This window comes from Fusarium poae, chromosome 4 (assembly GCF_019609905.1).
Source record: "Fusarium poae strain DAOMC 252244 chromosome 4, whole genome shotgun sequence".
NCBI classification, from domain to species: Eukaryota; Fungi; Ascomycota; class Sordariomycetes; order Hypocreales; family Nectriaceae; genus Fusarium; species Fusarium poae.
The window spans coordinates 4,834,974-4,861,219 of NC_058402.1; the positions used below are offsets into that span (position 1 = coordinate 4,834,974).

The window sequence follows — 26,246 nt, forward strand, 5'->3', positions numbered from 1 at the left end:
CACTTTGGAGCAACATCCTATTGTGGTTAGACACCCGCGGAACATCGTTTCAACGCCCCGGGCAAGTGGCAAAGCGGGGATGGTGATCCTGCCTCCACCGCTTCAAGTCAAGGGCTTCACGATTCAGATCTGATGCCAAGTCAAGTCAAGAACGACAAACTCCATTTTTATTTTGCGCCCCAGGCGCGAGAGATTCTCTAGTTCGATCGCGCGCGTCTATGCGGATATCTAATCTATCGTGTATGTGTCTATCACATCTCAATTCGCGAATGTGTTTTCTATCGTCTCATAACAAAGCATTGCTTCCGTCGATTCCCTGCCTGGAGGTCTACTCCTTGGCCCAGCGCATGGCACCAGGAACAGCGGGGTCGTGCTCGACGTACTTGAGGGTACCAAAGATGTTCCAGAGCTGACCGATGAAGTTGCGGTCGTCGTGGCAGTAGTGGTCGCCGATGACGGGCTTGATGGCCTCGGTGGCCTCGTCAGCCTTGTAGAAGGGGATCTTACTGCGATGTTGTCAGACGTGAAGTGAGCGATGAGGACCAATTGAACTTACGGGAACAGGTGGTGAATGACGTGCTTCTCAATGATGCCGTGGAAAATGTGCTTTCCAATGAAGCCAAACTCGCGGTCAACAGTAGCGAGAGCACCCTTGACGTAGGTCCAGCCCTCAGCGGTGTAGTGGGGGAGCTCGGTGTGGTGGTGGTGGAGGTAAGTGATGGCAACTAATTTTACGTTAGTGACGGTTGCGCGATTCAGCTTCTCTTCAAAAACTTACCGAGCCAGTTGTGGACCCAGAGGTAGGGAACGAGGTAGAGGTAGAGGACGGTGGAAACGCCAACCTTCTGAGCAGCAAAGTACAGAGCAGTGAGAGTGAGACCAAGACCGATGTCGGTGATGAGAATGAAGGGGGCCTCGGCGGGACGGAAGACAGCGCTGCCGGGATCGAAGTGGCTGACGCGGAGCCATTTGCCCAAGGTGCTCGTGGGCTCCCACTGCTTGCTTCCCTTGCCAGCGCTGGCGTTGAGGAAGGTGTACACCTGCCATCCGAAGAGCTGGTGGAAGACGAGCTTGACGGCCTGGGCAATGGGGGTGTCCTCGATCAGCTCAGCGACGTCCATGCCAGCGATGCGGAGGGACAGAAAAGCCTTGGGCTCAGTGCGGGGGACAAAGGCCATGTCGAGATCCATGTGGCCGGTGAAGCGGTGGTGACGGTGGTGAGAGTACTTCCAGCTGAAGTAGGGGACCATGAGGAACGAGTGGAGGAACCAGCCGGTCACGTTGTTGAGCTTGCCGTGGGTAGAGAAAGCACCGTGGCCGCACTCATGACCGAGAATCCAGATTCCAGTGCAGAAGAGACCCTGGACGAAGCCGTAGACCATCCAGGCGGCGATACGAAGGTACTGGTCCTCAATACCAGGGATGTAGGTGAGAGCGGCCCAGGCGAGAGTGCCGACGACGGCGAAGTCCCGGACGACATAGTAGTAGGAGGTGAGGAGCGAGGGTTGGAAGCAGTGGGCGGGGATGGCATCCTTGATGGTCTTGATGTCGGGGAATTGAGGCTGAGAAGTGGCCTCGAGAGTGACCTGAGAAGACACGATGTTAGAAAATCGGGAAAAGATTGGAGCTTGAGCGAATTGGCTTACCTTGGGCAGGTCCTTCTTTCGCTGTCTGGTGGCCATTGTGCCTAGCGATTGGGGAGATTTGCAGAGTATACGACGAAACTCAGCAAAGGAGGGGGAGGGAGGATAGAGTTGTGAAAAAGAAGAAAGGAAGAGAGGAGTAAGGACGAAGAAGGGGTTTTTTTTTTTTTTTAATCTTTTCTCAACGTGTCTAAAAGCAAAAATAAAAGCGGATACGTCTAAAGATGACGGGCCAGATCTTGACAGATTAGTGGTTAGTTAGGTTGTAGGTACAACTCTGTAGGCTAAAGTTAGTTGCCAAGCTAAGTACCATCTGGCAACCTTGCGAGTAGTGAGTGACTGGGGGCCATGATTTGGTATCCGTAGGATTCCCCGAATTCACTGGAGAAAAGGAGGAGAGATAACAGCAGATGAGCTTATCTCGTTTCTGTGAGGGGAAAAGAGATGAGGACAAGCTTTTGTTGTTTGGTCACACATAGATTCAACGTCAAAGCTTGTTACTACTATACAGATTCGTTTTACTTCAAGATTGAACAATTTAGGAAAATGATGATCCGCCTGTTTTGTGTCAAAACTTAATCGCGAATCTTCTTTTTTTTTCATGGTATTTTTAGTGCGTTTAAAGACACTAAAAGGCTGGCGCCTCTCCTCGCCTCTCCTTTATTGCTTGAGTCAAGTCTGTGCGAGTCAACGATTCACATTCACGTGCATTTTCTTTTTTGCCTGACATGAACCTGATTCAGACGCCGAAAGTCAAGTGCATGCATCGCATCCAATCGGTAAACGTCCGCTTTTAGTACAATTCTTTATCTGTTTCATTCTATTATCCTTCTTCTGCCCCTTTTTTGTCTTTGAGGGCGACCGACATCTCTAAATTATTGTATATGTATGATAGATAGATAATGCATGCACTCACTATATACCGGTAAAATGAATCCAAATGAAAATAAATAATCAACTTTGGCAAACAGTGAAAAATAAATTGCCCCGTCTTTCTGGTTTGACGCGGCGTATTGCTTCCTTTCCCGCGTCGTATGCTCACACGTATATATCGTTACAATTCGTTACAACTGACTCAATCATGTTAAAAGATGAACGAGGCGACAAACACGAGACACGTGTAAGCCGTGGTGACAGTGTACTCCAACTCGAACCACGCAGCTTGACCGCCAAACGCAATCTTCTTGCTCTGTGGCGTCGGGTGCGCCACCTGCGTCTTTGCATCGCGGTTCAGAAGGTCCTCCCGGTCGGGCATGGCCGGCGGGTCAATCGCGTACGAGATGGGCGTCCAGAGGGAGCTGCAGATGAAGAGGAACGTCAGGGGCGGCCAAAATGCGTGTGTGAGAAGGGCGGTGAGCGTGTCGCGCACCGTGTCGGTCGTCACAAATGAACGGAACGACGTGAGCACCACGGCAACGAGGGTGAGGTACACGAAGAACAGGTGGAATATGGCCATGTAATTGATCAGGATGCCCCAAAGACGGCGGAACATGTTCTTTCGGAGCTTAGCATCACGCTCATTGAGCGCTGAGCCCAAAGATCCCGTCGGCTTGAAGGCTTGTGTTTGACCACCAAGCCATGTCGGGAGGACGAATGAACGAATAATGCAAAGCGCGATGTAAGGAGACATCCAGAGCTGGTATCGCGAACCTCGCTGCCCGGTGTGATAACCTGCGGGGATGAACAGAGCAAACTCGCACAGGCGGTTCGAGATGACGGACGCAAAACAGGCTCGGATCAACCATCGGAGCTGCTCATCAGTTGCGTACGCGACAAGAGGCTTCTGCATAATCAGGATAACAGGAATGGCAAACATTGAAACGGTAAGAAGAACAGTGTACAAACTCAGCGAAGCGTATAGGAAACCAGAGAATCGCTGAGCAGTCGTCATTTGGCGAACCTGGTCACCCCAAAGACAAAAGTTAAGCTTGAACGACGTGTCGACGGTTCCAATAGCCCATCGCGTACGCTGCTTCAAATGACCACCGTAATCCTCAGGAACAGTACCGAACTGGAGGGGTTCGTGGATAAAGGCTGTCTTCCAGCCCTTACCGAGCATCAGAGTCGAGGTAGCGACATCTTCAGCGAGAGAACCGAGGGGGAAGTTGCCAATTTGATCGAGAGCTTCGCGACGGGCGACATAACCGGATCCAGTACACCAGGCGACGCCGAGGGCATCCTTAATAGGCTCAATGACGTGCACGAAAAAGTCGAGACTCTGGGCGAGGGGATCAGAAGGGGGAGTGTTGTAGAAGAGTTGAGGTGGACAAGCGAGAGCCATCTTGGGATCGATGAGCATGTGAGGGATGATAGCACGGAGCCAGTCACGCTCAGGAATCTGCAATTGTAAGTATGTTTCGGTGCTAAGATGTCAAAAAGACTTACCATATCGGCATCCAGAGCAGCCATGAATTGACCAGCTCCTCCCGGTAGCTTGTGCACAGCGTCGAGACCATAGTTGAGGTTACCGGCCTTGAAATGATGAGGCTGGCCGGGAATCTTGGGTCGGGCCATGTAATACAAGTTGGGGTACGTCATGGCCAGCTTGTTACACTGATCTTCGAGACCAGCAGACTTTCCGTCATCCAGCACGATAACTCTGTATCGATCGCGAGGGTAGTCCAAGTCGCATGCCGCACGTACAGTATCCATGACCAGATCGTCCTCCTCACCACAGCAGGTGACGAACGCATCAACAGTGGGAACGTCGTTTCCCGTAACTCTCAACTTGGGTCGCTGTCTCTTCTTCATAGACCACATCGTCCAGATGTTGTGCATTAATGAGGGAATGGCAACGGCAATCTCGACGGCGATAAACACCCACGCTCCCTCGTAAGTCTGTCCTGCTGCGTTCTGCGCCCAGATAACACAGGCAATTCTCAAAGCCAGATAGGCCATGTACAATCCCGTGTTCATAAACGTCAGCGCGGGGACGAGCTTAAACACCCATCTCTTCCATCCCTTCCAGATATCAACATCGTCACGTTTGTGAACTGTCTGAATAGCGCTGGTATCGACGATGTACTCTTTGGCGAGCGTGTTGTCGCTGCCGTTCTGCGGAGAACCGTTTGGCAATAAGGCTGCTAGACTGAGGTGGCTCTGGTTCTGTTTGTCACGAGAAAAAGTTTGGTCAGTGACATTGGACGACTTGTTGACGAGGGTGCGGACGCTGGGGCTGGGTACCATGAGGCTGGATGGTCTCCAGTCGACTGATGAGTTGCCTGCGTGATAGTGCAGACGGGCGGGTGTCTCTTGGCCGCTGCGAAGAGACGGTGTTCCTGAGCGAGAACCGCCCGGCGTGTCATGGAAGTACTGTCCCGGGCTGCTGGCAATGTGAGGAGGCCATTCAGGTGCCGGACTGTAATCTTCAAGATGTGCGGGCGAAGGGCGAAGAGGTCTACCTTGCTCTGTAATGGATCTACCCTGCTGCATATCTTCAAACTCTGACTGGTATGGTGAGTAAGGTGTAAAAGCTTGCTGATGCTGCAGCTGCTCAGGCGGACCATATGGCGAACGCAAGTCTTGCTGGAAGTATTCTTGCTGTTGCTGGTCGTTCTGAAGCTGCTGTCTTTGTTCATGCTGCTGCTGGTGTTGACGCTGAACGTCGATCTCTACCATCTCTCTATACTCCCTGTCGTGCTCGTCTCCATAGTCACGATTCCCGTTCCCGTTCATGTTTGCAAAGGAAGAGGTCAACGACGCATGCGTCGTGGTGCTGGTTCTGCTGGTCCAAAAAAGGCGTAGTGACTATAAAGTTAATTGGAAGCTGGGCGTATGGCTTGGCGTAGAGCCTTTGGCTTCCTCTTGGACTGGTGGGTTTGTTCTTTTTTTAACGAGTGACTGACTATTCTGTAACGAGGGAAAGAATATGGAAGGGAAAGAAAATACCAAGAAGTATTCGAGAATAAGAACAAGAGAGAGAAAGATGGTCAAGTCGGGAGACAAGGGAGAGGAGATGGGCCGAAGGGGGGGGTGTCATTTGAGTTCCAGTGAGAGACTGGCACGTCCTAATGGATCCCGTCCCAGTCACTGGGAAATATGTACAGCATTGGTACCGTCTCCTCTGAGGATGAACTCTTTTGGTCATTATCCAATCAATAGAGACTTTTCATTCTTGTATCTGTGGAAACCTCCAATCAAGACCTTCAGACTACCCTTGATCCCATCTCCACTGGCTCATCCGTCATATTATGGCAGCATGGTCAGAGAGGATACGGTGCTTTGATAGCTTGTGTGCGTGTTTTATTCTTGCTAACCGTTCAAAACAAGCTCCAGCCACTAACTGATTGCAAACAAACAACACGAACGAAAGCCGTACATGCCGAAGTGATCAACCCAACTCAACTGATGGACGCACTAAGACCAAGGGCTTTCACTAGAAAAAGCTTGGTCCCAGGCACAGGTAATCCACCCCTCCCCTACCTTTCGTATCGAGAGATCTAGTGGACCGATACGACTCCCGGACCAGGGCCATCCTGGAATAGATCAGGGGTACACCTTAACCCCTGTATTTTTGGACTGTGGATTTGGGTCTTACAGGGGCTATTGACGAATTAAAAGTCCATATTGAGATTTTGAGATTTTTAAAAATTAAAGAATTAATTAAATAAAACTATTTAATTATAATAACTAAATAGAAAGTATTCTTCTTTAGATACTATTTAATATAATAAGATAAAAATTATACTATATAGTTTAATAAGGAAAAATATATAATCAAGAAAGACCTTTTAAGCTAGGCCCACTTACAGTGTAACCAGTATACAAAAATTCAAGGGTTGAGGTGTACATTCAGCTGGTGCGATACGCTATCAGCTCTTCTCTTTTTTTCCCTCGCCCTACTTGATTGGATTGGATTGAATGACTGATATGTACATACTGCTCCGTAGTCTAGTGGTTGGTACATCGGTAGTATTTATTCTTCTCACGGTCGTAGGAGAGAGAAAGAGACTCCGCTTCAAGGGAGAGTGAGGGGACAAAGACCAAAGAGGAAACATCAGCATGTGCAAAAGATGGTATCTACCGGGTTCTATTTGTGTACCTGCGCCCAGAAAAAGCTTGTTCTTTTTTTACCCTCCCTGCGTCTATGCGTGTGATTGTGTCTATGTCTATCTAATCTGTGGCTGTATTCTCTATTCCACATGTAACTTGACTCGACTCGACTCCAGTACGACGCTCTCCTTCAACTCTCCTCCCTCATCGCCATCATGACAATTCGGTTCCTCGTTAACTTTGGCTTGTTGGCCTTGCCCATCGCCATCACATTGGGTGTACTCATCGGTCTTCAGAGCCAACGTGAAGCCACAGGCGGTCCTCCCTTGTTCAAACCTGATCCCAAACCTACCGGTCCCAAAAAGAAGCATGGCATTACGACTGAGCAGCATTGCCAAAAGTCCTATGGTATCCATCCTGAGACCAAGGGTCAAGAATATACACGTGAGTACAACTTTCGGAACAATCCAATCATCGTGCTACGGAGGCGCGACTTGTGCGACGTCAATTGAGTGCTAACCGTTTGATGTAGTCAATCCTAATCAGTGGGGTTGGGACGAAGGCGATGATGGAGGATTATGCTTATATGTAAGTTGTACAACGTTGTGTCAATTAAATGGCATCTATGTCCAGACTTTAAACTAAAATGCGCAGGTTAACATGAACAACAACGAAACCTATGCCACAAACCAAACAGCTCCTCGCTGGTCTGTAGTATGGGAATACCCTCAAGGTCCCGAAACAGCACCTGTCCACGCCTTCCCCAACATCAAAGTTGACGGCGATGTCTTCCCCGCCAAGCTCAGCTCCATTGACAAGATCGAAATCGACTTTGAGTGGACGTACTCTGTCGGAAACAAGTCAGCCAAGGGCGCCAAGCAAGCTACCAAGACAGACCTCACAGATCTCAAGGACCATTTGCTCAACGCCAACGTCGCCATGGATATGTTCATGGACAGTGATAAGACCAAGGCGCAGGACAGTGAGGATGCGTCGCACGAAATCATGGTGTGGTTCGCGGCTATTGGACCTGCTACACAACCCCTTGGCTTCAATGTCGATGGATCGAACCCGCTTGCCAAAAAGACTCTTGACGGTACCGAATTGTAAGTTGTATCGGTGGCTTTCTGAGTACAGTAACTAACTATTGTAGCAAACTCTACTACGATATTAACCAGGCCAAGCAAAAGGTCTTGACATGGTACTCCGATACACCAGCCGAAAAGTTCGACGGCGACCTCTGGCCATTAATCGAGGAGATTCTCTCCATGGACAACGCCGATTACCCCTCTGCATCAGACTATATTGGGTACATGTCATGGGGTACAGAAGCCTACTCTGTCAACACGACCGTGACATTTGACGTCCCCAACTTGTCAATAAACGTGGGCAAGAAAGCTTGAACACGATAGATATGCATTAATGTCTTTTTTTATTATTTTTTGTTTACATATACCGAGTTTTACTTTTAACTATAGAATAATGAAGCAGCGTCTTTTGTTTAATTAAAGGTTTAATATTTACACTACAAGACGAGTTTGACATGCACGAAACAAACAAAACGGCAGCCACGGTAACAGTGATAAACGCCCTTTTCACAGGTAAAAGAGGGGAAACTAATTACACAAAACGCCATGGCTTGCAATGCATGGTTAGACTGCGGTGTGGGAAGAATGGCGTCAAAGTGGCGGACGGCGAGCGCGAAGAGCCTTCGTATTCCTTTTTTCTCGTTTTGCCAACACGTTGATGATTTGAGACGTTTTCCAAGGGAGACTGGCTGATCAACCCAGGGTTCGTACATGGTAGGCTCGTGCTCTTGCAGTACCAAGGGAAGGGTTCGTCTGGTCTCTGAAGGGTGTGTGTCTAACATTCGATCAGCGTTATACCATCACTGTAGCGCTGTGTCAAAGTTTGATGGTACCGGATGAACCGATAGGACTAAAAATTCAGTCAATAACTCTTTGACCTTTATAATACCTATTATTTACTCATCATTTAAACTCATTCATGCTACCGCTGGTATTCTCAACGGTCAGAGTGAACGTGCTCATCCGTCCCAAGGCCAGACGAAGGCTAGGAAGTGCCGTGAAGGGGTTATCAGCGACTTGCGTAAGTGACAGGGGAAGATACCCTGCAGGTGCCAGGGCCAGGCCTCCACCGGTGATACCAAAAAAACAATCCCTGTTAGGCCTTCCCTGCCTTGTTATCCATGTAAACCTAGCCTGCCGTCAGCTGGCACGAGACGACGATACAATGGGATGGTAAGCTGTTATCAAAGGCATTATTGATTAGAGAAGGGATCTAGAACCAAGCACAGCAACTGTTCTTGATAGGTATCCTGGTTTGTGGATGAGCATTACAGTGTGCGTTGACGGATGGCTTGTCAGTCAAAGCGACAGACGCCACTATTGGGACCAACACGAATGACAATTGCTGGCAGGGAGGGTACGTAACCTCTTCAACTTGAACAGTCATAGATTCGTTCAAAGCTGTAACATGGCCATCATAAATGGATCCAGTCTTTCAGTATTGTTCCCTCCCAGCAAGCTCCATTGAGGCACTGCCGATCACTGAACAGGCATCATATCAGTGGTATGATAATAGAGTGAAAAACACGGAGTAAGCGGATTCCCGTTGTCTTGGTGCTCGGACATCAAATTCGTGATGGAGACGTGGTCGGGCTTGCCCAGTCTGTCGAGCCGTGAGAACATGTGTAAGCAATGGAGTCCAAGGCCTGGGGTGTTGAGATAGTGTAGCATTACTTTGAAAAGATTGAGTATTTGAGGTTATCTTGAGTGAACGTATGCTTAATTAACTCTGACTCGACTCTTCAAAAATCGTCCAAAAATAGGTCATCGTCGATCTCGCCTGTTTCAATCTTTCATTCAGTCTTTTATTCATGTCCAAGAACCTTGGCCCCGAAATTAAGCATTGCCCAGCTGTGGATTCTTGTTTTTGCCAAGTATACAACAACATATACACACCCCCTGATGAGTCGATACCTTGCATCGGGTGGTTTTTTTCTTGCCCTTTTTTTTAGCGTGACGGTGAATCCTGTAAAAATTTGACATGAACTCGGGCTCGGTTGTCTCGATTGGGTTAAAGATATGCTTTATGTTAGGGCTTTGTTAGGAAAGAGAGTGAAAGCTTATCATTGTCAACAGCTCGTGAAATTAATTAAAGATAGTCAACTCAATGCCCTGAAGCTGCAGTGTTTGAGGCCAGGATTGTTCCATGGCTGGTGAGATGATACAGGGGTTTCTTATCTTTTGAGTCAACCAACAGTGTAGTGTGTCCGGCCGAGGCAATACGAATTGTCGTATAAACATGATTTAGACATGTCCTGGCCTGGACTTGGAAGGATTCAAAGTTTGCATTAATTGCATTACATTACATTACACGCGGAGAATGATGTGATTAGGTTGATCCTTGCGGGAGGATCCATAGCACTTGGACCAACTGTCAGCACTTTCTCTACTCAATTTATCCACTGAATTACAGTGGTTTAGAGGGGCATCGACCGACTCCCGTCTGGTACATTTGATGCCTCAGTGTCTCGGACTAAAATATACATGATTCATTCTCATTCTTTAATGAGACTTTTCGTTTCATCAATTCTAGCAAATAGCCCAACCTGCTGTAGGCATCTCCGAAAAAACTGCCCTTATTCGGGGCTGTCTACGGATACAAATTGCCTGAGGACATGTTACCCTATATCACATCAATTGATGGTCAATAAATTAATTACAGTACAAAATACAATTGACAATTAATGCACGATATTCGTCGAGTAGTCAAAAGAGAGTATTTACAAGTCTGGAACTTTTCGACATTAGGTCAACGTCACCAAAGACAAAACAAACGCCTTCATTTGCTCACTCTCCATGAATTTCGATCAACACAGCCATGGTGGGGAGGTGATTGGCAGGCGACTGGTTACAATTTCTCAACCTTATTCCCATCTGTCACGAACCAGGTCAGACAACACGGCTCGTACATACAAACTATTTGTTCAATGAATCTCACAGACAAATCCTGAAACAAAATAGGAATGTGCACGGCGTCCTCCACTGGGATTTCTGGATCGTGTCTCATTGGAGCCTCCCTTTGATCCACGTCACCATCCACTTCTGAAAGCATCTAGATCAAATAAGAAACCCCACGACATCCAGGCTGTGCATCTTGCCCTTGTTAAGTTCAAGCTGTAATCCCCATTCCACATAGCCAAGTCCGTAATGCTTCGGAGAGAAGGATGTGGCTTGGTACATACTGGAGTGACAAACTGCCCGAGACATTAAAGATTGCAATCGACGGGACGGCCACTTCCAACGATCCATTGGGACACGATATGCGGAGCGGCTGTGGCGTTTCACTTGGAACTCGAGGTGGTGGGATGCTGCTTGAAATGATGTGGTGTTGAAGGTTCATCAGTTGATGCCTGGTACCAATCATGACAGGTTATCAGCATCAAAAATGTTTGCGCGGACTATTAATGATTAGCTACTGTCACACAAGCGGTCGATTGGAATAACTCGCGTGTTGTGTTGGCTTTGAACGTTGGCGTTAATGACTTCCTTGTTTTTGTTATTGTGTTGTGAGAGAGGGAGAATTTTTTACCATCTGTTCAGAGCTTATATTCTTACATAAGGTTTAGACTTATGTTAAGCCCTGTGGCGTTACTGCTCTTACTACTGTTAACACTGTTGCATTATCGTTGAATTTCCGAGCTTGCGGCTTCATTTGCTGCAAGTTACACATTTTGATCAGCATCAAAAACTGACCCTCGATGCCGGCGATTGCTGCTCTCTGATACCCTCATCACTTCAAAACAGGCTATTGTTGTATCGCCTACCGAGATTCATCTTTACTCTTGTCCCAGTCCTTCAACGCAGCACCCAGTGCCCTTTTCGCCTTTGCTTCTCTCGCCTGGAATGGCCTATTGAAGATGCTGTACAAAGGCATATGGCTGTTCGCGTGATCGGGCGCAAACTCAATGGTACAATCCTTGCCCAACAACTCCTTTGTCATCTTGACGGTCTCGTTCAATACGTCGCCTCCAAGACCGCGACCACGATACCGCGACCTAGTTGTCCATCCACGGATGATTGCTGTTTTTCTGGCGTGATCAAGTCGAAGAATGACGGTTCCAATAATCTCGTCGCCGAAACGAGCTCCGATGATGGTATCCTCCTTGATCCAATCCAGCCAGTTTGTTTCTTCAGCGATGCGGATATATGCGCTGGTAAAGTAGCGAATTGCGACCAAGTACGTGAGGATAATGCCAGGGTATATGATGAGCATGGTGCTTATGTCGCTGCCGATGTTGGCGCCATAGTGCACAATCGCGAGGCAGGCTGTGAAGACTGAGAGAGAGACAGGATGGAAGATGAGCGCGCGCGAGGCTGTTTGGCGCTGTTGAGCGACGCTGTCGACGATGAGTTTGAGGGCGTCTTTCTTTTCTTTTGGGTCGGTGAGGATCTCAATTGCGAGTGGCGGTGGCTCTACTGATTCCCACATCTTTGTACAGGCTATGAAGAGATGTGTGGATGCGCGAGAGGTTGAAGATGGTTGATGTGCAGGGCACCTTAAGGGAAGTAACTAGTTAACTGATCAGGGAGGGAATGACGAATGTGGTAGCAGTAGGTGAAGCAATCCTCAAAATTGTCCAAACTCGCTAACGGGAATAAACCGGGCGTTATCAACACACAACTGACAAGCTGAAGCCGTGATATCCGATCTCAATGATTTCGGTGTCTTAAAAAGGTAACCCTCGTTCGTTAATAAATCGCCAGAAACAATAGCGCCTGACGTCTCGGTGTCAGTAATAAGGTGTTAAGCATACAATTTTGAGAGAGGCAAGCTACTAAGGCAGCTCTTGATAGCGGGTCGCCCCGGAATATTGCTTGCCTTTGCCGGTTTGCCGATGACCCCAGAGGCTCTCAGCCAAGCATTCTTGGCGTTGGGGACACGTTTTATCAAGAGACGACTCTATTCGATCAGTATTAAAAGTGTCGTGCGCTCCTTTTCAACACCGAGAACTCGTAGGTGAATTTACCAAGAGAGCATGTCCTCCGAATTGTCAGTTTGACTGGATGATTGACTGTGGATATGGCGTTGGAAAGGAGCACTTCTCGGTTCGGACGGCTCAAGGTTGATATGAACAGAGAAACAGACGTGATATGCTTGTGAATTAAAACAATATTTATACTACACGGGAGATCGTTTCATGTTAGATCTCTTGGCTTGGTCTTGGCTGTAAGGATATTTTTCATCTTGAGCGTGTCTCTGTGGTATACAATCTTGAGCAGCCTACAAACTTCAACCATCTATCCTTGACCTATTTACTATTCACACCTTTAATATTTACTGTTCTTTACTATAAAAATGGCCGAAGAATCCCGTCCCGTCGCAAAGACGAGTGGCGGAAACAATGCCTTTCACAACTTCCACAACGACTTTGCTCACATCGCCGACCCTAATGAACGACGCCGTCTCGCCCTCGCAGAGATTGACAAGGCTCCCTTTGGCTGGTATCATGTTCGAGCATGTATAGTGGCAGGTGTTGGTTTCTTTACTGACTCTTATGATATCTTTTGCGTCTCCATGTTGACCATAATGTTGGGTATTGTTTATTATCCTGGCAAGGGCAAGTTGCCTACGAGCTCTGATAATGCCATCAAGCTGTCAACTTCCGCTGGTACAGTTTTGGGTCAGTTGGGTTTTGGTATGATGGCCGATATTGTCGGCAGAAAGCGGATGTATGGTCTCGAGTTGATCGTCATCATCTTTGCTACACTTGCCCAGGCTTTGACGGCTGGGTCTCCTTCCACCTCTCTTGTTGGACTTATCATCTTCTGGCGTGTCATCATGGGTGTTGGCATCGGCGGTGACTACCCTCTATCTTCCATCATTACTTCTGAGTAAATACTTTCATCTCCTGTTTCAAGTCAGTCGCTTACTCGTCGTCAGGTTCGCTACTACCAAGTGGCGAGGAGCTATGATGGCTGCCGTCTTTGCTATGCAAGGCATTGGTCAACTTGTCGCAGCTCTAGTCATGATGTTCCTCACCCTTGGCTTCAAGTCCTCTCTCGAGGGAGCTGCCGATACAAAGAGCTGCACTGGTGATTGCCAAGTTGCTGTTGACAAGATGTGGCGAACACTTGTCGGCTTTGGAGCTGTTCCCGCTTGCATTGCCCTATACTGTAAGTTAGCACCTCCTCTACTCCCAAATCTATCATACTGACCTCATTAGACCGTCTCACCATCCCTGAGACTCCTCGCTACACCTTCGACGTCGCTCGTGACGTTGAGCAAGCCGATGAGGATGTCAAGGCTTACATGAATGGCAAACGTGAAGGCAACACTGATGAAGTCTCGCGTGCTCAGAACCTTCAAACCGCCAAGAACAACCTCGAAGTCCCCAAGGCCAGCTGGAGGGACTTCTGCTCTCATTACAGCCAGTGGAAAAATGCCTCTCTTCTCCTTGGAACTGCTGGTTCATGGTTCTGTCTTGACGTTGCGTTCTATGGTCTCTCTTTGAATAACGGAACTATTCTCAAGGTCATTGGATACTCTACCAAGGATGCTACAAATGTTTATGAGTTCCTCTACAACACAGCTGTCGGAAATATCATTATTGTATTGGCAGGAGCTGTTCCGGGTTACTGGGTTTCTGTGGCAACTATTGATACTCTTGGCCGAAAGACGATTCAGCTTGGTGGATTTATCATCTTGACTATTCTCTTCATTGTAAGTTGGTTATGTCGAGTATATGAAATGACACTAACATTTCCAGGTCATGGGTTTCGCTTACAACCACATCCCCTCCAACGGGCTGCTGGCAATTTATGTTCTTGCTCAGTTCTTTTTCAACTTTGGTCCCAACACCACCACTTTCATCGTTCCCGGCGAAGTATTCCCTACTCGATACCGTTCAACCTCTCACGGTATCTCGGCTGCCAGTGGTAAAGTTGGTTCCATCATCGGCCAAGGTGCTATCTCCATTCTCAGAACCCACGGAGCCACAGACAAAAACGAGGCCCCTTGGATGGACCATGTTCTCGAGATTTACGCTCTTTTCATGCTTCTTGGAATCTTGACTACTCTGCTGATTCCAGAGACTGCTCGCAAGACTCTTGAGGAGCTCTCAGGTGAGGATGACTACGCCAACAATGATCGTGCCTTGGAGTCCGACACTCATGTTGGTCAGGATAAGCCTGGACGAACCAGCGTTTGGGAGGGTGTCACTTGGTTGTGTGGGTGATGCTGATTGGTTTCGGAGGTGTGTGGATGGGGAGGTTGCAATTTAGTTGTATGATGAAACTTGGCAGACCATCTCACAAGCTCAGAACTTGGAAACACATTCCTTGATTCTATTTTTGTGGTACAATAAAATGGATAGCTTGCGGTAATTTAACTAATTTTCAAGGCCTTAACCTGCCTTCACAATCTTGTATAAAATACTGTAGTATATAGTCATTGTGAACAATGTATTCTGACTGAGTGTCTTTGTCTTCTTACCTCACCACTCAATTCACTGTGCAAGCATTTCCCGTGAAGTGACGGGTTCCGCATCTCGGACATTACCACCAAATCGGGCAGGTCAAGGAAAAGCCACATGATGAAGACCAGTTGAGTTTACATCTGATAAATTGCTAGCCATAGCTGTATGTATTCGTGATTAAACATTCATGTAGTACAGTTGGTTGTCCATCAGTTGGTCTGATCATATTATCCAACGCCATACCATAGGTATAGCCCATTCCCAAAACACCAATAACAAAAGCACATATTCTTTCTCAAGGGTATTTACTCCTTCTTGCTACCACCGAGCAATCCTCCAACAGTGTTTCCAACACCCTTTCCAACATCTCCCAAGCCCTGAGCAGCACCCTTTCCACCACCAACAACAGCATTGGCAGTGCTGTTCATGGCGCCCGCACCGGGAGTGTTCTTATTGACATAACCACCATCGTCATCCTTGCCCTGTCTCTCGGCTCGGTTGACGCCTTCCTTGGAAGCTAGGTCGCCGACGGGTTGGAGGAGGCCGCCTTGGCCGACTTGGCTGGTGGCGAGGTTGTGGACGCCGTCTTGGAGGGTGTCTACTTGTTCAATGCCTGTGACTTTGGTCTTGTCGAGGTTTTCTAAACATGTGAGTGTTAGTAATGATGGGAAGCAAGTGATGAAGATGAAGAGACGCACGCTTTGTGGCATAGCTGGCCTTGTTGTCCTTTGTGAACCAGCGAAGATAGACATCCTCAAGCCAAGGAACCCACTTCTCGTACTGGTCGTTGTATGTAGCCTTTGTCCACTCCATGATGAATGCTGTAATAAAATATAAAATATATTGTATTTCTAGTTGTCTAGAACGTTGTGGAGACTCCTAAAAGCAAGCGCCGAACATGCTTCATTTATACGTGAGACCACTCCCTTGATGAAAGGATACGTCATATCACAAGCAGGGATCTTCTGATCTGAAACGAACAGACGAAAGATCCTCACTGGCTGTTTCGTTTACCTGATGGATGGTCGTACAAGACGCAATGTGATGCCATGCTGAGCCGTTGTGGTGTGGCGCGTGTCGAGTGCTGGAAAACCTGCTTTGTGGCACAGTGACGTATCATTCCAGGGATGAGCCACATAACACACTCGGCAGTCGATGCGATGACGAGACAATGTCCCTTGATCGGATGAATTAATTAATATGCGCGGACAGGGGAAGAGAATAAGTGATTGGCTTGAGTAAGGAGATGGAAAATCGCCAATCGGTACAAAGACGATCAAGATAAGGTTATTGTGGATGGACGCTTCGACCACGCCAGCGGGTTGACAGACGATGCTACGGCAGGTCCCTGACTAGAATACCTAGTATAGTAAAGTAGTCCGATCGATCAATTAGGTAGCTTCAGGTACAGAAAAGAGTAAAAAAGTTTTATATCTCGTAGTCTAAGATACTAATCTACCCAATGTATTGGGCGTACTTTGTCCACTCCTCATCCACCTTCAATCTCTCCAAATCCTCATCCCTCAGCGAAAGCATCGCTGTAAACTCCCCATCGGGCTTCTTGGGCATCAAGTACATCAAACTCTCAAAAGGCTCAAATCGCGGTCTTCTCACACTCTCAGGCAACCCAAGTCCAAAGCCAAAGTCGTACCCCCAGCATCCCACCTTGGCCCAAGAACTCAGCATGATGCTGGTCGATGGATCCGCATCCGCCGTGAAGGAGATGCTCGACTTGTCGGGTGTGTCATGCATGTATGTCACCAGGGCCTGTGTTCGTTTATGCAAGAGTTCTCGGTCGAGCTGTGAGCGTAGGCGCGATGCCGTTGCGCCCAATGGTTCGTTGGCGATTTCGGAAACGGTCGAGTCCTGGTAGGTCATGTTTTGGAGAATGCCTGGGTATGTGCTTGGGATACCCATTTGGGGCCGCACATCGACAGCACGGCAGAATTCTGTGGGTGCAGAAGCGTCCACTCTTGCGAGACGTACGCGCGAGACAGATTTCCAGATCAACGCTGAAAGAGCATCATCAGTTGACACAAACTTTGTCGATGCGTCGAGGGTCTTTGAAGCCACATCCTTCAACTCCGAGAGAGCTTTGGGTGTGAATGAGAAAAATACCCAGCTTGCCTTGACTGGCGCAGGAGGAGCCTCGCCAGCGGGAGCCTCGCTAGCAGGAGCAGGTTTAGCGATCTGATGGTCCAGCTCAGGACCAAGTTTGTAGTTCTCAAGAAGGGGAATCAATGTCTTGCGCTCGAGGTTCATGACAGAGATTTCTTCCTCAGTAAATGATTCATTGCGGCACGCCTTGGATAGCAGATGGGTAATCGCATCTTGACCTGTCATGTCCATAGCACCGTGTTGTCCATTGACAGTGAGAATGAGTCCACCCTTGATAAAGTTGAGCTGGAATAGCAACACGGGCTTGGGATCGTTGGGTCCAGTACCAGGTCCAATAGGTAATGTCTTCCTCGGTGCGATGATGTTTTCATCAAACATCTCTATAGGGAAGCCCGCCTTTCTCATGCCCTCAATTGTTGGCGCCGAGGAATCATCACGGAGGTCCTTCACCACAAGACGGGGGGTTTCTTCATATGGTACAATCTTGAAAACTGCCGGGTTTCCTTCATCGGCCTTGACCTGGCCTGCGACCCATGGGAAGGCTTTAGAGAGACGTGAAAGGCCTTGCTCGAAGGTGCTGACGATGGTGGGATATTGAGAAGGATCAGAGACGGGGTAGACGAGACTGATCTGGGTATAAATTGAAAGAAGACCTGGCTGTTGGCCCATGATGTCGAGCTCTATGTCAAAAGATTGACTGCTTGCGCTGCTTGTTGTGGCCATTTTGGTGATTTTTTAGGTTGTTTTTGGGTCGGGTCGCTTGGTGTTGAGGTTATAGAAGGTGAGACCGCTATATTACAGAGGTGATGCGATGGGAAAGATAGCGCACCAGTGTTGAGCACGCTGTGTTTGTTTGATTTGAAGGACAATAGCAAAGTATCGGGAGAGTAGTGCAATATATATATATATTATATATACACAGATTTTGGAAATTTGTTAGATGCATTCGGCCTCTTCTTTTTTTTGATGCGTTTGACAACAATCACTATGAATCATCTCCCGTTCGAGATTGGCTCGTGGGTCCGTAAGGCCTACCAGCCCAACAGAGCCCCACCACGGCTTGAGCGCTATGATGGATGATTACTTCAAACACAAACTGTCTGTGAGGCCGTACGTTTCATGGCTCATTGCCAAGTAACTCTAAAGCATCTCAAATGGTGTCTCAAATCTTAGCCGCGTTTTATTTGGCTTTTTCTTCACAAGTTGCTCGCCAAATTTTGTCAAACACATCATCACGAGAGAGGACCCAGAACTTCAAACCGAGAGCACTTCAGCCTGTAATGCAATTTAAATTTCATTTCTATCATTTTTCTCCCAGGTATTGTTCATTTTTGAGCACCCAACGCCAGCCATGCAGTCTAAAAGCCTCATTATCTCACGTCCTACGTAGTTCTAAGCCCTTGCATCTCCATTTCCGTGACCCAGTCTATCCAGCCTGTCCCAATTGTGTCTGTACGTATCGATCGACTCTTCCATTCTAAAAGTTGGTGACATCGCTGACTCCGTTGGAGGAGCTCTGCTTCTTGTGGGCGGCCTCGATAATCTCATCGAGACATCCAGCACTGGCGGCGACGAGACCAAGCACTACACGAATATTAGTTTGAGATCTGCGTTTCGGGTTGAGATACTCACGCGAAGGAGCGGGCGCCAAAGTCTTGGACTTGTACTCGGGGTGAGCCTGAAGACTAATAAACCGTTAGCAATCAACATGCACGTACGACAGACGAATACTTACCCGACGAAGAAGGGGTGGTCCTTCAGCTCAATGGTCTCAACTCGGACACCTTGGTCATCCATAGAAGTCAGAGAGAGGCCAGCCTTCTCGAGATCCTCAATGTATTCGGGGTTGACCTCATAACGATGTCGGTGACGCTCCTCCACAACATCGACTCCTCCGTACAAGCCTCGGAGCTTGCTCCACTCGGTGCCGGGCTTGAAGTGAGATGTACGGCTGCCAAGTCTCATGGTACCACCCATTTGCCTGTCATTTATTAGTAAAAGGATCTCCGACGCCAGCTGTCATCAACTTACTCCTTGGAACCCTCAGGCATGAAGATAACCACACGGTGCTCAGCTGTGGCAGAAAACTCTTCAGAAGTAGCGTTCTGAAGACCCATAACGTTGCGGGCGTACTCAATGACAGCAGTTTGCATACCCAAGCAAATACCGAGATAAGGCAGCTTGCGCTCACGAGCCCATTTGGCGACATCAACCATACCCTGAATACCTCTGGTACCAAAGCCACCAGGAACAATGATACCCTGTGCGCGAACAACATGTGCCCAAGCCTCGTGGAACTTGCGAGGATCCTTCTCCTGCATCTCGGGCTCAAGGTGTTCGGAGTCGACGGAAACGAGGTTCAACTTTCGGTTGCATCGCATAGCCGAGTGCTCGAGAGCCTTGTGGACACTGAGGTATGAATCGTCGAGACTGACGTACTTGCCAACCAAAATGATGTTGACGGGTTCGAGGTGTCGGTCGGGGACGACGGTCTTCTTCCAGAGGTCCCAGAGAGCCTGACCCTTTTGAGCCATAGGGGGAGTGACCTGGCACTTGTCGAGGGCCAGGCCCTTTTGCAGGAGCTTGAGCAGACCCTCCTGTTCGAGTAGGAGGGGAACCTGGTAGATGGTGTCCATGTTTCGCACGCCAATGACCTGCTCGTCCTCAACTTGGCAGCTTCGGGCAATCTTTGTGATGGTGGCTTGATCCAGCTCTCGCTCGCAACGGCAGGCAATCTTTGAGTTGTTAGAAAAGCTCAGTTTCGGGACGCGCTATACATACGACATCGGGGATCAGGCCGGCACTGCGCACTTGTCGGATGGCATGCTGGGTAGGCTTTGTCTTCTCCTCTCCATTGATGATAGGGACGTAAGAAACGCTGATGCTCAGGAAGTTGTCGCGGCCAAGTCGGTGTCGAAGTTGCTTGTGGTCGTCAGTTTTGCATCCTCAAGAATGAATGGGTATCTTACAGAAAGGGCCTCGACGAAAGGACCGGACTCGAGATCACCAATTGTGCCACCCTAATCGCAACGTTAGTTATGATGCCCGTCTGGCGCGAAAGATGGAGCATACCAGCTCAACTATGACAAGTCAGTATTTTGGTCCAATTCCGGTCACAGTGTAACGTACTGATGCAAACGTCAGGCGCCTCTCCTGAAGCGTCCACGGGGATCCTGGCGACACGCTCAATCCAATCCTGAATGGCGTCTGTGATGTGAGGAACGACCTTCGATAATGTTAGTTCCATTATACGATCGCTCGCTGGTTATGCAATATACCTGAACAGCTGTAGCGATCATTAGCACAGGAACAACACCACTGCATCGCGAGATACATACTCTTTCCCAGATAATCTCCCCGTCGCTCTTTCTCCTGCAACATTTGTATTAGTCGCCAATCGTATTTTGAGGGATCGTGTGGTCCGTACAATGACCTGCTTGTAGATCTTGCCGGTAGTGATGTTGCTGTCACGGCTCAATTGGATGCCGAGGTATCTGATCCCGTATTAGTCTTGGTCGTAGGAGGTTCGGTTGCAGTGATGTGTCGAATGACATACCGCTCGTAGTTTCCGAGATCGAGATCGGTCTGAAGAGTCAGCGCAAAGTTTTACGTCGGTTGAGAATTAGCGTACCTCGCCTCCATCGTCGAGAACGAAGCACTCGCCGTGCCTGGGATTCGTTAATCAAAGTGCAACTGAGCAGCTCAGATCGCACTCACTCGAGAGGGTTCAGAAGACCAGCATCGGTGTTGATGTAGGGGTCGGTCTAGTCTCTTGTCAGAGTCGTGAAGAAGTCGGTTTGTCGGCGGGGTATTACTTTGATCGCCTGGGGATGTTAGTCAAAGGTCTTGAACAGTAGATCTTTCATATCCTACTGTAACGCGAAGACCGAGAGTCTTGAGAAGAAGACCAGCACTACTGGCTGATAGGATTGTCAGTCGTCTAGAAGTTCGCAGGAGGTTCGTGAGTCATCATACCGATAATGCCTAGAGAAAGAGACCAAAGTTAGTTCACAAGTCAAGATTGCGATGGAAAGACCAGTCGAGCTCACCTTTGCCGACACCGGAAATGACTCCGCCGCTCACAAGAACAACCTTCATATTGACGATTTGTCTTTTTGGTCGTTCGTTTGTTTTGAGGAATTGTTGGAGCTGTTGCTATGACTTGGCGGAGTAATGGAATGAAGTTTGACGGCGCATGTCGCAAAAAACTCGATCTCAGGTGGGGGACGACAATTTTCTGCCATTACATACAGACCATTCCGGTAGGCGGTGAGCTAAAGTTCATCCCACTTCCAGTCACTAACAGACTCTCATTTATATGGTAGTCGATAAAGATGACTTTTGCGTGGTTATAGAGATGGATTTCTATCGAGAGAAAGAAGAGGGATTCTGTTTTTAGTCATTTCTTTCTTACTTGGGTACGCCAGGCGTAGTGGCATATTATCCAGCAACGTTATCAGAAACATCCAGGACTGCTTCACCCAACACGAAAAGAGAACAACGAATGTTCAAAAATGTGCTGAGCGCTATAATGCCTTCACAACGTGATAGCAAGGATAGACGCAACAACAGGAACATTATAACTTTAATTCTCTCAAATACACTCTGAAAGATTGTTCTGACAGCGATATATTTAAACCACGTCCCAAGACAAGTAAGTACTCAATTTCTTGAGCTCTAGGTTAGATTGGTGAGACACCCGCTAGACCCGGTCTAGTTGGTAGCAGAAAAAATGACCTCTTAGGTCTTAGGTTACAAAAATGATTAGTCTAAGAGCTATGGTGTACAGAGCATAAAGTGGTCCACTAATTATGTCTCTTATGCTTCTAGCGGCCAATTTTTCTGATACCCTGAGGTCGGTTAATAGATGGTGGGGTAGCCACTGACCGATCTGAATAATTAGTGGGTCAAACATTAGATAACTCATGACCTATCTAGTCTAGAACAAGAGCAGCAATTTTATTGTCCACTCCATGCATCACGGATTACCTACCATGTTGCGTTCACAGCTTCGTCTCGCCGCTTCGTCCGCGGAACGACTTGTTCCGAAAGTTGGCTTTGGAAGATACGAAGATACGATACGCAATCTCAGAATAAATGACCAGACCAGAGTTATATACCAAGGTACGTTGCATGTTTACCTTTGACTAGACGTGAACCAAACTGATCGACGGTTAAAGGCTTCACGGGTGCAGTAGTATGAATACCACGACTAAACGCGTCATTCTAGCATTCTACTGACCATGGCGGTATAGGCGACTAAGAATGCCCAAGACACAATCGCGTATGGGACCAAGGTCGTCGGCGGCGTCACCAAAGATCCTATACTCAAAACACACCTGGACCTTCCACTTTTTGGATCCATGGAAGAGGTGAGTTTTTGAAGGATATCAATGATATAGTCTAACAGTATCACGAGGCCGCCAAAGAACTGAAACCTGATGTTTCTGCTGTTTTTATCCGTGGTTCTTTAGCTGCTGAAGCCATCATCGACGCCATAAAAGCTGAAGTTCCCCTCATTGTTTCTGTAGCAGAGCATGTGCCCGTTCATGATATGCTACGTGTTCACGAGGTCTTGAGAACTCAGTCAAAGAGTCGACTCGTTGGACCTAACTGTCCTGGCATTATTGCCCCGGAGCAATGCCGCGTTGGCATCATGCCTTACAAGCAGTACACCCGCGGCTGTGTTGGTATCGTGTCCAAGTCAGGAACGCTGAGTTATGAAGCAGTTGGTTCAACTACCAAGTCTGGGTTGGGCCAGTCTCTTGTGGTAGGCATGGGAGGCGATATGATACCCGGTAAACACTACGCATCACCCTTTTGGAGTTGTACTAATACAGTCTAGGCACATCGTTTGTGGATGCTTTGAAACTATTCTTCAACGATGAAGAAACCAAGGGAATCATCCTTATCGGAGAGATTGGAGGTGAAGCTGAACTAGAGGCGGCAGACCTGATCCAGAAATATCGCAAAATGGCGCCAAAACCAAAACCCATTATCGCGATGGTTGCGGGTCAAACATCACCTCAAGAAAGGATTATGGGTCATGCAGGTGCCATATACAGATCTGATGTGGATCCCACCGCACAGGAGAAAGCCGCGGCTCTGAAGAAAGCTGGAGCAATCGTCGTTCCGCACCCGGGTGTTATGGGCGATACCATGGAGAAACTACTGGCCAACTATCAACCCGATGATTTTGAGTATAAGGAGCGGGATCAACGCGTTAACTCCGGCAGCTTCAGAGCAATTATGAAAAAGAATCGCATTGAGATATAGGACGAAGTGAAGTGGGCAAAAATAGAATTCTATCCTAAATCAAGAGACGGACTTGGGCATAGGGATCGCTAGAATCATCTGGATCCTGTCAGGCAATCGTTATGACACTCTTCACACTTCGTGAAGGAATCTCTACTTTCATGATTAGATTTCAATTGTGGCTTTCCTAGCGGCTGAAGTCTTTAGCTACAATCTTATATGAACCTGCAAAGGGTCGTTGTTCTTTTATCCTCATATTATAGTTCTACAGATAGCTCCATCTACACGACCTGTGTCGCTAAAAGATCAGAAGGCTGAGTCACCTTGCTCTCTTGCAATGAGACCCTGTCTTTGTTCCCTTTCCTGTGAGTCTTGCCACGTCGACAAGTTTCCAGCCTGGCCCAACTCCTTTAACGTCATTATAGGATTGAGTTGTTGTTTTAGTGGCATAAATGCAGCATAGCTGAAGACATTCCGGTAGAATACCAGTGAAGGACCACGCTGTAAATGGTTATCCAAGCTTAAAGACGACGTTCTTTTCCAGAATATGTCCGGAGATCTATGATCGTATGATCGGTTGACGTGGCAAGGGTTCATATCCCTTGGCCAGTTTAAACGATGTTATAGATTGTTGTAGCATTGCGCCTGGGCAGTTTATTCTTATGGCAGTATCGGCCAACATTTCTTTTTCGTGTAAATAGAGATCTACAGATTCTCAATCGTTACTTGACATTACCTAAACCTGGTTGTCTAGCTAATTCCCATGCTACATTGACCAAGTAATCTAAGGGCCGTTGAATGCGTAGAAGATGAATGTATATTGTACAATCATAACTTCATCAATCTCGTAAGCTGAAACCCCCTTCCTATAATAGGTCGCCCAATATTGATTAGCTCTGCCAAGTGGTTGCATGCTGACGTTCAGCTTGTATCCATGAAACTCTTTGGGGGTGGCTTGGCTCCCCAATACCTGGGATATCACCTTCTGAAACAGGATCGTGGGGTGATAATCTCAGGGGATTTGTTTACTGCACGTCGGCAATAAACGCGTAAGCATTCGGCAGTGAGAGTCCCTGATATCTAGGTTGCATGCTTTGCAAAGAGGATTGCGCAATGGGATATTGGGACTTTTGATTGCACTCGATTCTTCCAGCCGTATCTTGACCTGTGTATCAATCCATGTCAAATTAGCTTCTTTGCCGGGTACAGGCATTGAAATCTAACGCCTCCAGAGCCATTGAAAAACTTGTGGCATTTCAATTCGTAAGTGACCATACTCGTACGTAATCACTCTCCTCTCCCATGCTCGTGCACCTAATCTGAATTGGGACTCATTCGTGGCACGGCACCAGCATTACGAACTATCACAAAGGACTGATAAGCCGAAGCATGAATAGAAGAGTCAAATACAGAACTATTTACAACAGTATCTAATTCACACAGACTTTCTACTCTTATACACATGGCATTCTTACGATTTTGAACCCCTATAACAAACTGTGATTATTTTGCGTCAGGTCGAACTGATCTGATTCAGCGGAAATATCAGTCTCGTATATGCATCATGATTCTGCATCGAAAACATAATGACGTACTTATTGACAACCATACTGTAGAACAAGACATGGAACCCTAGTCATCTGTGGAACAAATTTAGACATATGCAAGCTGGGCCGTGTTTTCTACCATCTACCAGAACCCGTTGCCGATGTTTCAATTGATGCATTGTGTCACTATGGCAATTCCAGATTTATTCAGGATACCCCGAAATACCATCCATCTGAAAGATTGTAAGATTTATACTATGTTATTTGGTTGTCTGACTAGATTCGCTGCTCATATCCTGAATATAACGATGGGCTTCACTAGCAATATACTCCTGGATAAGGAAACATCCACAGCCAACATGCTGGAGGAGCTGCATCTTGAGATGGTGGACCTGTTGGCCTAATTCCTTGGCGCGGGATGTCAGTTCGCGGTTCGTTTGCTCCATGTTTTGTTCTGTAGTCTCGAGATTTCTTTCAACTTGCCGCTTCCTGACGCGAACCTTGTTCGCCGCACGGCTGTTTTTCTCTCTGAGCTTTTTCATCTGTTCGTCGGATCCGGAGGGTGAAAATGCCCCATTTTTGTTGGTTTCACTTTGTTGAGTACTCGCATGAGCCTGTTTCTCTGCTGATTGTTCTACCTGGTTTGTCTCGGTAAAGCTGCGTCGATATGATGAGCTTGCAGAACCCTCTTTGTATTGTTTATCCGTTTCAAACTGTGGCGGCGAGGGAAAAAACGCAGTAACTTCAATGTTGGACGATCCGTCGGGATTTGTTGTGTCTGAACTTGGTTGGTGTTCCAGAGATTCTTGGGTCATGAATGAAGACGTGCGCACAGATGAAAGGGGTTCATGGATGAATTCAGGAATGAAGCCTTCAATTTCATCGAGTCCATAATGGCAATGATTGCCATCGACAGGAAACGGATTATTGAAAATAGACTCGCCAGGAAAGTACCACTGGTCCCATGTAGGAGGAGGCTCGGAGTTCATACCCTCAATTGTCGACGGGTCGAACGTTGGGTCTTTAAAAGTGGCTTGAGTTTGATCCATGATTTTTTGTCAGAATCCTGTTCCCAGACGAGCCCTGATTCTCTTTGTATGATCTAATAATCAAGGAGCAGGCAGGGAATCAATCCATGTTGAGGTGAAGACAGGTCGAATTGCAACCTGATGGTTTTATCATGAAAAC

At 47.6% G+C, this 26,246-nt stretch overlaps 10 protein-coding genes across 10 annotated transcripts; 3 read left to right on the top strand and 7 right to left on the bottom strand.

Annotated features, from left to right (window-relative positions):
* Positions 1-328: 328 nt before the first annotated feature.
* Positions 329-1,682, bottom strand: FPOAC1_011680 (uncharacterized protein; the record flags this gene model as incomplete). Its single annotated transcript, XM_044856047.1, has 4 exons — positions 329-506; positions 557-725; positions 779-1,586; positions 1,647-1,682. 4 exons carry the CDS (start codon positions 1,680-1,682, stop codon positions 329-331), a joined length of 1,191 nt encoding a protein of 396 aa, XP_044703360.1.
* A 1,045-nt stretch (positions 1,683-2,727) lies between these two features.
* On the bottom strand, positions 2,728-5,318 carry FPOAC1_011681 (uncharacterized protein; the record flags this gene model as incomplete). Its single annotated transcript, XM_044856048.1, has 3 exons — positions 2,728-3,981; positions 4,029-4,748; positions 4,827-5,318. 3 exons carry the CDS (start codon positions 5,316-5,318, stop codon positions 2,728-2,730), a joined length of 2,466 nt encoding a protein of 821 aa, XP_044703361.1.
* Positions 5,319-6,850: 1,532 nt separating this feature from the next.
* FPOAC1_011682 (uncharacterized protein) lies at positions 6,851-8,038 on the top strand (the record flags this gene model as incomplete). Its single annotated transcript, XM_044856049.1, has 4 exons — positions 6,851-7,079; positions 7,168-7,223; positions 7,290-7,741; positions 7,789-8,038. The coding sequence occupies 4 exons, from the start codon at positions 6,851-6,853 to the stop codon at positions 8,036-8,038; spliced, it is 987 nt and encodes a 328-aa protein (XP_044703362.1).
* Positions 8,039-11,483: 3,445 nt separating this feature from the next.
* On the bottom strand, positions 11,484-12,152 carry FPOAC1_011683 (uncharacterized protein; the record flags this gene model as incomplete). Its single annotated transcript, XM_044856050.1, has 1 exon — positions 11,484-12,152. One exon carries the CDS (start codon positions 12,150-12,152, stop codon positions 11,484-11,486), a length of 669 nt encoding a protein of 222 aa, XP_044703363.1.
* An 867-nt stretch (positions 12,153-13,019) lies between these two features.
* Positions 13,020-14,898, top strand: PHO5 (acid phosphatase pho5; the record flags this gene model as incomplete). Its single annotated transcript, XM_044856051.1, has 4 exons — positions 13,020-13,555; positions 13,605-13,837; positions 13,888-14,384; positions 14,431-14,898. 4 exons carry the CDS (start codon positions 13,020-13,022, stop codon positions 14,896-14,898), a joined length of 1,734 nt encoding a protein of 577 aa, XP_044703364.1.
* Positions 14,899-15,443: 545 nt separating this feature from the next.
* On the bottom strand, positions 15,444-15,951 carry FPOAC1_011685 (uncharacterized protein; the record flags this gene model as incomplete). The annotated part of the gene is made up of 2 exons (XM_044856052.1): positions 15,444-15,778; positions 15,837-15,951. The coding sequence occupies 2 exons, from the start codon at positions 15,949-15,951 to the stop codon at positions 15,444-15,446; spliced, it is 450 nt and encodes a 149-aa protein (XP_044703365.1).
* Positions 15,952-16,593: 642 nt separating this feature from the next.
* FPOAC1_011686 (uncharacterized protein) lies at positions 16,594-17,979 on the bottom strand (the record flags this gene model as incomplete). The annotated part of the gene is made up of 1 exon (XM_044856053.1): positions 16,594-17,979. The coding sequence occupies one exon, from the start codon at positions 17,977-17,979 to the stop codon at positions 16,594-16,596; it is 1,386 nt and encodes a 461-aa protein (XP_044703366.1).
* A 754-nt stretch (positions 17,980-18,733) lies between these two features.
* On the bottom strand, positions 18,734-21,354 carry URA7 (CTP synthase ura7; the record flags this gene model as incomplete). Its single annotated transcript, XM_044856054.1, has 18 exons — positions 18,734-18,840; positions 18,889-18,941; positions 18,992-19,237; positions 19,288-19,991; positions 20,038-20,178; positions 20,226-20,276; positions 20,329-20,336; positions 20,386-20,482; positions 20,535-20,542; positions 20,595-20,628; positions 20,684-20,750; positions 20,813-20,841; positions 20,888-20,924; positions 20,974-21,020; positions 21,072-21,080; positions 21,130-21,176; positions 21,232-21,240; positions 21,306-21,354. The coding sequence occupies 18 exons, from the start codon at positions 21,352-21,354 to the stop codon at positions 18,734-18,736; spliced, it is 1,743 nt and encodes a 580-aa protein (XP_044703367.1).
* An 896-nt stretch (positions 21,355-22,250) lies between these two features.
* FPOAC1_011688 (uncharacterized protein) lies at positions 22,251-23,532 on the top strand (the record flags this gene model as incomplete). Its single annotated transcript, XM_044856055.1, has 5 exons — positions 22,251-22,380; positions 22,437-22,453; positions 22,512-22,628; positions 22,676-23,054; positions 23,102-23,532. 5 exons carry the CDS (start codon positions 22,251-22,253, stop codon positions 23,530-23,532), a joined length of 1,074 nt encoding a protein of 357 aa, XP_044703368.1.
* A 1,786-nt stretch (positions 23,533-25,318) lies between these two features.
* FPOAC1_011689 (uncharacterized protein) lies at positions 25,319-26,107 on the bottom strand (the record flags this gene model as incomplete). Its single annotated transcript, XM_044856056.1, has 1 exon — positions 25,319-26,107. One exon carries the CDS (start codon positions 26,105-26,107, stop codon positions 25,319-25,321), a length of 789 nt encoding a protein of 262 aa, XP_044703369.1.
* Between the last annotated feature and the right edge of the window lie 139 nt (positions 26,108-26,246).